The 8995-nt window shown below is 37.9% G+C and overlaps 2 protein-coding genes across 2 annotated transcripts; both read left to right on the top strand.

Moving 5' to 3' along the window:
- The first annotated feature begins 330 nt into the window (after positions 1 to 330).
- Positions 331 to 8144, top strand: LOC107043871 (TATA box-binding protein-associated factor RNA polymerase I subunit B). Its single transcript, XM_015265543.2, has 7 exons — positions 331 to 527; positions 609 to 705; positions 1358 to 2045; positions 2303 to 2526; positions 2601 to 2793; positions 5623 to 6039; positions 6670 to 8144. The coding sequence occupies exons 1-7, from the start codon at positions 441 to 443 to the stop codon at positions 7721 to 7723; spliced, it is 2760 nt and encodes a 919-aa protein (XP_015121029.1). The 5' UTR covers positions 331 to 440; the 3' UTR covers positions 7724 to 8144.
- Positions 3089 to 3749, top strand: LOC107043872 (isoaspartyl peptidase/L-asparaginase-like). Its single transcript, XM_015265544.2, has one exon. The coding sequence runs from the start codon at positions 3099 to 3101 to the stop codon at positions 3570 to 3572; it is 474 nt and encodes a 157-aa protein (XP_015121030.1). The 5' UTR covers positions 3089 to 3098; the 3' UTR covers positions 3573 to 3749.
- Positions 8145 to 8995: the final 851 nt, after the last annotated feature.

Genomic DNA, 8995 nt, shown 5'->3' with positions numbered 1-8995 from the left:
TAAAAAAAAAAAAAAAAAAACATGGATTTTCAATAGAAGTTCTCATTGCTACCTACGAATTTTTCCTTACGAAAAACATCGATCCCAATGAACTTAAATAATAAAGTGATGAACCATATAAAATTTATCAAATTGTCAACTGTCCAATCTCGTTAAAAAAAAGTGAATAGTCTCTTTTAAAAATAAAGCGTCTGTGTTTTGCAGATATTATTTTATTTAACATTCGCATAATGCAATTTTCGTGGTAATCGTATAGAATCATTCAAGAATTCCCGCTAGTTTCTCTAAAAATGGCGGGGCCAATCAGATTGGGCCCGACTTGCACTCACATCATGCGGTCAAGCACGTGAGAAAAATGTCAAAAATGTGAAAACAATATCAACGACTGTTAATTGATCACACCATCGATCATTTAGTCATTTCTAGAATATAAACAAATAATGGATTCGTGCGTGGTTTGTGGGGGTGTTGAATTTTACACAGAATCGGGGTTCTACTTCTGTCAACAATGTGAAACCCAGCAGGAGGTAAACAATACCTGAAGATTTACTCCACTACTCAATAGCAATTTTCTTCTTCACTGACCGAATGATCGTTGGTTATTTTAGGGACGACGAGAGGAGGTCGTTGAATATGCAGCTGATGCGTCGACATATGTGACGAAGAAGAAAATTGATCGACGAAGTAAACTTGCTGATACAAAAGGTAACACTGTAATGAATAAATGATAATGATAAATGATAATGAATAATGACAAGGAAATTTTATTGTACGTTTAACAAAAACCGGAGTTTAATTTGAATTCAGAATTGGACAGCGGAATGTAATATAATTTTGTTCTCCTTTTATGTTAAAAATTAAAAAGTCTCAATTTCATTTACCATTTCATACTGTTTGAATTATTCGTAAAACCATCGAGAAATTGCGATTGTTGGGAAGCTCTCTCCATAAATGATTTTAAATTAATTAATTTTGCAAATAATTAATGCCATTAATGCAATATTACGAAGTATTTTTTTCTCGTAAAATGCCTTAATTTGTTATTTTGGAGTGAACGTCAACATGCCCTCAAACACCCCTGCAGCAACTCCAGAATAAAAAAAAAACATTCTTAATTCATAACTGTACAATGAAATCGTCTAATCAAGCCCCATTTGCCCTAGATCCCTGAACATTTTGCTTTGATTCTACTGAACCGTTTGAAATAATTCATAAAATGATGGGGAAATTGCTGTCATTAATAATTATCACCCCTCTCCATCAATAATTTAAAAACAATCAGTTGTGCAACAAACTATTTCTTCACTTGTAAAATGCAACGTGTTCAGTGTTCACGAACAATATAATAAATTCTCAGAGACAGCCCTGGGCTGGACATCTTGGGAAACCTTCAACTTCATCCTGAACGGTTGGACGAATGAGTTAATTCTTCTGGGGGCAACTCCAGAATTCAAAATAACAGTTCTCCAGTTATGGGCCACGTACTTGGGAAAGCTGCAAGTGGCCTTCAGGTCCTTCAGTGACAAAAGTCTCCCCCGATTGCCCCTCTTCTACCGCAAGAAAGACAGTGAAATTGTCTTCGGGGCTGTCTCGTCAAGAGTCAGGAAGAGGAAGAGGGCGCCGTCCAGTGGCACCTCCGAGGGGGGCTCCACCCACGCCAGTGATCTGAGCTTCGGACGCCTGTTGTCCCAGCGAAGGAGGAAATTGGTCGACCTGGAGTACCAGAAGTACTTGGACACCAGCGAATCGGAGACTGATGGCGCCAGTTCAGCTAATCAGAGTCTTCACAGCATGAAATCCGATGCTCTGCAGCCAAAGAAACGAAAGGTCCCTGTTTACCTCAACGCCTTTGCCATTGCGAATAAGAGGAAAGCGATGGGGAACTCCAAGAAGTGTTTGAGGATGAAACGAGGAGATCCCAGGGTTGGTAGGCTTCATGCACACAGAGGAACTGTGGAACATCTCACTATGCAAGATGTACTGGCAGTCGTCAACCTTGCGTTGAGAATCAATAATGAAAAGATTCACCTTAGTGATGTATTGAGGTAAATTATTCATTCATTTGTTCATCTATTTATTTATTTATTTAGTTATTTATGTATTTATTCATTTATTTAGTCATTCAGTTAGTTATTTTGCCAAATTTTTCAATTCAATTGCATAAAAATGTTTTTAAATTGATGTCAATTACGTTTTGTAAATATAATTAACATTCCTTCTCACAAATTAATAGTGAAAATTGTTTAAACTTTCATAAAATCAACTCGTGGTAAAATTTGACTCATTAGATTTGACTCATTAGATTTCAGGTGGAGGGACACATGTCCAGCAAAAAATTGGACCACTTCTTTCCGGATGAGGATCCTCTCCCCAACGATTTAAAGCGAACCGTATATACTCTGAACAAATATGAAGGCATACGCGACGCAACTGGCGACTTGGCTCATCTACTGGGAGTTTCACAGATCCCTGAGCCGAATATCGTTGAGTTGATTCAACGCTACTGCACAGATCTGCAATTACCAAGTATGTAATTGATCGTTTGAATATCTACTCCACAATTTTAAAGCGATACTTTTGTCACACGACTGCTTTTCCAGAGGGAATAGCTCTGTATGCGGAGAGGATGATTGCGATGTCACCACCGAAGCTCACATTTGAAAAATGGAATTATTCATTACCGCGTTACGAGGCCAAAGCCATGTCAGCTATTATAATCGTCATGAAAATTTTATTTGGATTGGATGGAGTTACAGAGTATGAAATATCGCGAGTGGTGGACAGAATTAATTCGTAAGTATTAATTAATTAATTCATTCATTTATTTATTAATTTTCATTTATTAATTAATTTATAATTTATTCACCATTCACAATCGTAATAACAATAATTCTATTCCTTGAACAATAATGGAACTATTCCAGAAGCTGATAACAGCAATCAAATTTGATCGTTTAAGTTTATTTATTCTCATTTGTTTACAACCTAGAAATTATTAATTTCCAAAATTACAATTCACTTGAGTAAATACATAAAAATCGATGAAAATTACAAATTCATTGAATCAATTGATTGAATGAAGATAATTCATTGGGTAAATGGAGTCAAAATCTCCTTGTATAATCGTCCACGGGGGCATCTCCACCGTCGATGACCCCTGGATAATGGAGAAGGTCTCGGCATGTGTGAAATCGGCGTCTAGAGGCTACGATGCTCTCGTGTCGAACCAGAGCTCTGTGGATGCTGTGGAGGATGCACTCTGGTGGCTGGAGAATGATGAATTCTTGAACTGCGGCTATGGGTGTGCCCCCAACGATCAGAACCAAGTTCAGATGGACGCGAGCATCATGAATGGTACGACATCCCAGTGCGGCACGATCCTGGGATTGAGGGACGTGGAGCATCCTATTTCCGTTGCGCGATATGTCATGGAGAATTACAGGAATAAAATATTCTCGAATGATTTGATGAAGAGGATGAAAAACATCCCGAGGTTCTGGATGACTCCTGGGAATATGGATCCTGTTTTTGAAAGGAATGAAGAAGTGAAAAGTAAAGAGCAAGAATTTTAGTGATTTTAATATTCATTTTGTTATTCAGAGTTTATTTGGACATTTTGGAGGTCTCAATTTTTTTGACTTTTTAGAAGTGTTAGGAGACATTGTAAATATCTGAAAAAATCATGAAGTTTATTTCTTTAAACATATTACGCACTTTAATTGAATTGTCTATTTTACTTGAAATTTCGATGTTCTGCTCTTTATCAGTTTTCAAATAAATTCAACTGATCCACAAAACTCGAAATTTAATAAATTACAGCTGTGGCTGCATCGCCTGGGATGGGTTCAACCTAATTATTGGAAAATTGATTTTTTCAATTTAATATTGAGCGTTTCAATAAACAATAAATTTTCTAGCTCAACAATAACTTTTTCCAAATAGTAAAAATTGCAGCTTTTTCTGCTGCTTATAAACTGAAATTTTTTCGGAAAACTAAATCTGGAATTGCATTGTTGTTTTTACTAAGAAATTATCCATGCCTTGCATTTAAAAAAATCATGTCTCATGAGAATTCTCTCTTCTGTAGATTTCATCATGAACTTGAACGGAATTGTCATTTTTTTTGACAAATAAACTTGTCAATTTTTTTCTTGTCCCTTTTTGTTTTTTTGTTTTTTTTTTTTATGCTTATTTTATATCGCTTCGAGTCTGATGAGACTATATGGCGATTGATCAAGACTTTAAAAATGGTTAGATCTCACCATTCTACCCGGCCAGGAATCGAACCTGGAACCTATCCGTTGTGAGGCAACGGCCTTAACCACTACGCCAGGCCACATCCCCCTTTTTGTTGACAAATAAACTTGGATCATCTCCAAAACCCCAAAATTAAATCAGATCACAGCTGTGGCTGCCTATCCTGGGATGGTTTCAACCTCGTAGTAGGTGCAACAGGAGGTGGTCCCCGAGGAAAGCCCACTGGTGCTGTATCAGACGCCGGAATAATTGGCTCTGGACTCTTCGCCTCAGACACTCTCGCCTGCTGCATCACAGGCCCAGTCAACTCCCTGATCAAGTTCAACTCAGCCAGTGAAGTAGTCGAAGAGGCGGAGGAGCTCGATAGCTGCCCCGAGGAGATCTTGCAGCAGCAAATAGACAAGTTGAATCAGCTTGACGAGACTGCCGGGGGCGTCATGCTGCACTCCAGTGGATATGCTGGGGTCTATTTCACCGCTCAGTGCATGCCTTACGCAGTCATTAAAGACGAGTGCATTGTGTACGGGTGGGATATGTGCCAGAGACATTATCGGACGTATTCTAATGGAGACGAGAAAAATATTTGCCGATGTGAAACTGAAATACGAAACTTCTTCTAGGTGTTTTTCTAGGTGATGACTGTTATGGAGATGTTCGTGTGAATTCAGGACAGGCACACAATTCATTGATATCGTGTAAATTGCGTTTTCGAACATTATTTTGTGCAAATTGTTTGAAAGTCAGATTTTAATAAAGAATGCATTAATTTGTCTCATAATTTTCACATTTTTTAATATTTTTTCATATCAAAAAGATGTTTTTATACTCGAAAAAAATATCTTTTATTTCCATGATAAGTGATTTTACGAGGAGATTTCATGAAATTTTCAACACAAATGTCATAATTAAATGTCAAACGAATAAATAAGTCGATGGACATTTCGCTTTGCAGCTTCTTGAATTTCAGAGGAAAAACAGGCACTTAACTTCAAACACATTAACTTGTCCTATAATTCCCATATAAATTTCTTGGTTTTCGCCTAGTTGTTGGCGTTTTTCATATTCTAAAAATGTTTTTACGTTTCAAGAAATATCTTCCGTACAATTGTCATATTTTGTCGTTCCATTCAACAAACAAAAATGTCATACAATTCATTTTTTTAAATGAGTAACTCAATTGGGATCTCATAATTAATTTCTTGAGTTTCCATTATGTTTCAAAATTTGTTTAATTCTGAAAATGTTGTTTTAAAAAATATTTTTCGTCCAATTGTCATTTTTCATCGTTCTATTCAGCAAAAAATGTCATGCAACCCACGTTTTAAAATAAATAACTCCATGGACGTTTCATTTTGCAACTTTTAGAATTGCAGAGGAAAAAGATGCACTGGACTCTAAGCTATTCAGCTTCATCGAATGGCAGAGGTACATTGAGTGTCGTCGCAGTGTGATAATGAGCCATCATTCCGCCACGAGGTACAGATTAGATCCAGAAGCACCATCTCAGAATGTCAACGAATATCTGAATTACCTGAGCAAATTCGTGACTCCTGCGGAGCCTGGGGTGCTGCTGAAGCAAGTGACAGAGAATATTAATAAGAACATGGAGAATTTGGCGGAGAATCTCCCGGAAGTCGAGCCGGTGAGGAGCTTCCAGCCCTCGTTGACACCGATGCACTCGTACCTCCAGGAGCTGTTGATGGATGACGATGTGGACCTGCCGAGCATTCTCAGACAGGACTTCACTTCTGCGAAGGTCGGGTACATGACCAACACTGAGACGTGAGTATCTCATTTAAAAAAAATGAATTTATTCAGGAAATGATAAACCGTTGACATTGAATTTAACTTCTTGTGATTGGGAATTTATTTTGATGATGAAATGTCACAAAACTTTTCTCGTAATTTACAGAATTCCCAGCCAAAACCATCCAATGAAATACCAAACAAGCTGTGAAAAATTTATTCAAAGAAAATCCCTTCAAAATCCTTTGAATTCACAATATTGTGAATTTTAAATGAAATTTGAATTCAAAGTGTTCATGAAATTGATATAAAAAATTGAGTTCGTTATGTGGAATGATCATTGATATTTTAATGCCAGCTGGAATTGTCACCAAAAAACGTGCCAAATTAAACAATCCCCTGAACATTCAAGGAATTGTACAATTCATCAATAACAAAATGAACCTAAATCCCATGTGAACAACACCTTCACAAAAAATCACTATATTTTACTCAAAATTTCAATCTATTTTTCTATTTTTTCAATCTCATTTCATCTCCTTTCATCCATGAATGTCCTTTCTTGCACATAGAATTCCCAAATATTCCTGGGAGAATTACCACCAACCATTGAAGTTAATATTAAAAAAAAAAGAATATTGAAGTTGTCTATTCCATTTCCTGCAGCTTCAAAGACCTCTCAAAAGAATGCGGAATCGACCTCGAAATCATCGACTCCTCCGCCAGCTTCGTCGAGCGGATCGTCCCGATCTTCGACCCGGAGATCTACTACCCGAAAACCGAAGACCTCTCCAAGCCCACCCCAGTGGTCATCCACACGAGAGGAATCGCGCGTCGTGACGATCCCTTGGAGTACCTTCACCTAAAAACCCCTGGTAAAATTACCATAGACGAGACTAAGCGATCTCTCTACTCCAAAAACCTCAGGCACTCCCAGCGAGCGAAAAGACGAAGTGCACAAGACTTCGACGATTTCGCCTTCGACGAGGTGCGCAGCAATGGAAAACTGGACATCGCAGAGTTCGACGACAGCGATTCAGAGGAAGAGGATCCCCAGTCCTCAGTACTCAGCGACGAGAGCCTCTTGCTGTCGAATTACGAGAGACTGAGTCTGAAGGGTGGGGCCAGGAGTCATTGGCACAGAGTGAAGATCACTAAACTTCAGCAATCAGAGGAGAAACGGTTTTCAGGTGCCAGGAAACAGGCGGAAGCCACCGAGAGCTGCGACTGCGTCATGTGTGAGAATGAGAGCGAAAATGAAGGGGAGGATGAGGACGATGACTTGTCGATCATCAAGGAGGTGTCCAGGTCTGGCTCGAACGATGAAAAAGACGAAATTTCGATTCTGAGTGAGAGGAGGAGTGAATCGGGAGCAGAAAAGGCGACGGCATTTCGTCCGTACAGGGATTATTGGCTCTACAGGAGAGAGGCCACGTCCAACAAGGGGTCACATGTCGAGTGGCATCGCCTGGAGAGAGACCTGCCGGTGAATTTTCGGTGGCTCCTCAACGAGTGCGCGGGGATGATCCAGATTGAGGGCGGGCTGTTGTATCAGGAGCTTGCGGTCGTGGAGGCGTACTACGCGGACTGCGTGGTTCAGGATTATGATCTGGAGAGGGCGAAGAAGTTTTACGGTGTGACGAAGCATCGGTATAAGGCGATGGTTACCACGATGAGGAAGAAGTGGAATAATGTGGATAGGAGAGTTAAGAGATCGTGATTTTTTACGGCTGGATGGGACATTGAGTAGAACGTTTTAAGTAGATAATTAAAAATTACGGGTTTTCAATTGGATGAACTATAGTTTGTTGTTGGGGATTGAAGAAAAGGAAGATTTCTGCCTTTTGTTTATTGAAGAGAGGCATGGAGCAATGCAGTTTAGTTTGAGCGAAATTTCAAAAGATTAATTCTAATAAGTTTTTTTTACATTTTTTGTTAGAATCCCTCGTTAAGAGTGTAATTTAATGTAGAACTGAGTGTAGAAAATTTTATTATGTGAAGATCTGACGAATGAGATGATCTGAAAAAGCAATCAGCTGATAGTTATGGTAATTCATATTTTGAGAAATATATTTCGGTATAAAACACTCGACAAGTGTAATTTTCAATATTTAGTTAATTAAACATTTAATCATATTTAATAGTCACAATTTTATTCTCTTATTTTATTCCCAAATTTTTTCAGAGTTCAAGGACGTTTATCCAAAATCGCAGGTACTTAAAAAAATTGATTTTTTTTACTGAGAGATGAAGATATTCCCTTCACTTTGATAGAAATTTCAATTCCCCAACCCATGTCCATTATTTAGAAATGAAATAGACAAAATGCACCAAATACATGAGCTAACTTGCGCTTATATGGGATAGAATCATTCAAATATTTCCTCTTTTTGCCCGGGTACCCCAGATTTTTCTCCGGCCATTGGATTTAGTATGATTTTACACATTACCTTCTATTTTTATTTATATTTTTAGAGTCTTCTAGTCGGTGAATTATCAATTTCAACATAAATTTCAGAAGAGCCCGTGTGTAAGGAAAAATTATTTTATTCATTTCTGCGCTTAATTTTTTTTTACGTCAATTAATTTTTTTTAATGACAAAAATTAATTTTTTTAACATCAAAGAAGTCAGCTTCATATGTGGACGTCCGCATGAAAAGGGACCACTTTGTCGATTCTAATTTCCGAGATATTCACGTTTTTGTCTCAGCAACTCCCATTTACACTCATGTTAACGTGTTTTTTTCATTGGCTCCGACGACGTCATTTTTCACTCTATGAGGATCATTTTCGGCTCAAAATGTGCGGAATGTTATAAATATTATCAGAGTATACATAACTCCATATCGACAAAGTGGTCCCTTTTCATGCAGACGTCCACATATATTCTACTATCAGCCAACAAAAATAATTTTCCTTGAACATGAAAAAATAAGATTTACTGAAAATGGCTAAACATCCTTAAATACCTTATTTGCAGCTCTCGATTGG

Source organism: Diachasma alloeum, unplaced genomic scaffold (assembly GCF_001412515.2).
Source record: "Diachasma alloeum isolate Michigan unplaced genomic scaffold, Dall2.0 Dall_scaffold_00648, whole genome shotgun sequence".
Classification (NCBI taxonomy): domain Eukaryota; kingdom Metazoa; phylum Arthropoda; class Insecta; order Hymenoptera; family Braconidae; genus Diachasma; species Diachasma alloeum.
The sequence above is the reverse complement of the archived record's forward strand: the minus strand, read 5'-3'. Positions and strand labels throughout refer to the sequence as shown.

Coding starts and splice junctions, on each gene's coding strand:
- LOC107043871 (XM_015265543.2), top strand. CDS start 441: ATGGATTCGTGCGTGGTTTGTGGGGGTGTTGAATTTTACACAGAATCG. Junction 2,046..2,302: donor CACCTTAGTGATGTATTGAG/GTAAATTATTCA, acceptor TTGACTCATTAG/ATTTCAGGTGGAGGGACACA. Junction 6,040..6,669: donor TACATGACCAACACTGAGAC/GTGAGTATCTCA, acceptor CATTTCCTGCAG/CTTCAAAGACCTCTCAAAAG.
- LOC107043872 (XM_015265544.2), top strand. CDS start 3,099: ATGGAGTCAAAATCTCCTTGTATAATCGTCCACGGGGGCATCTCCACC.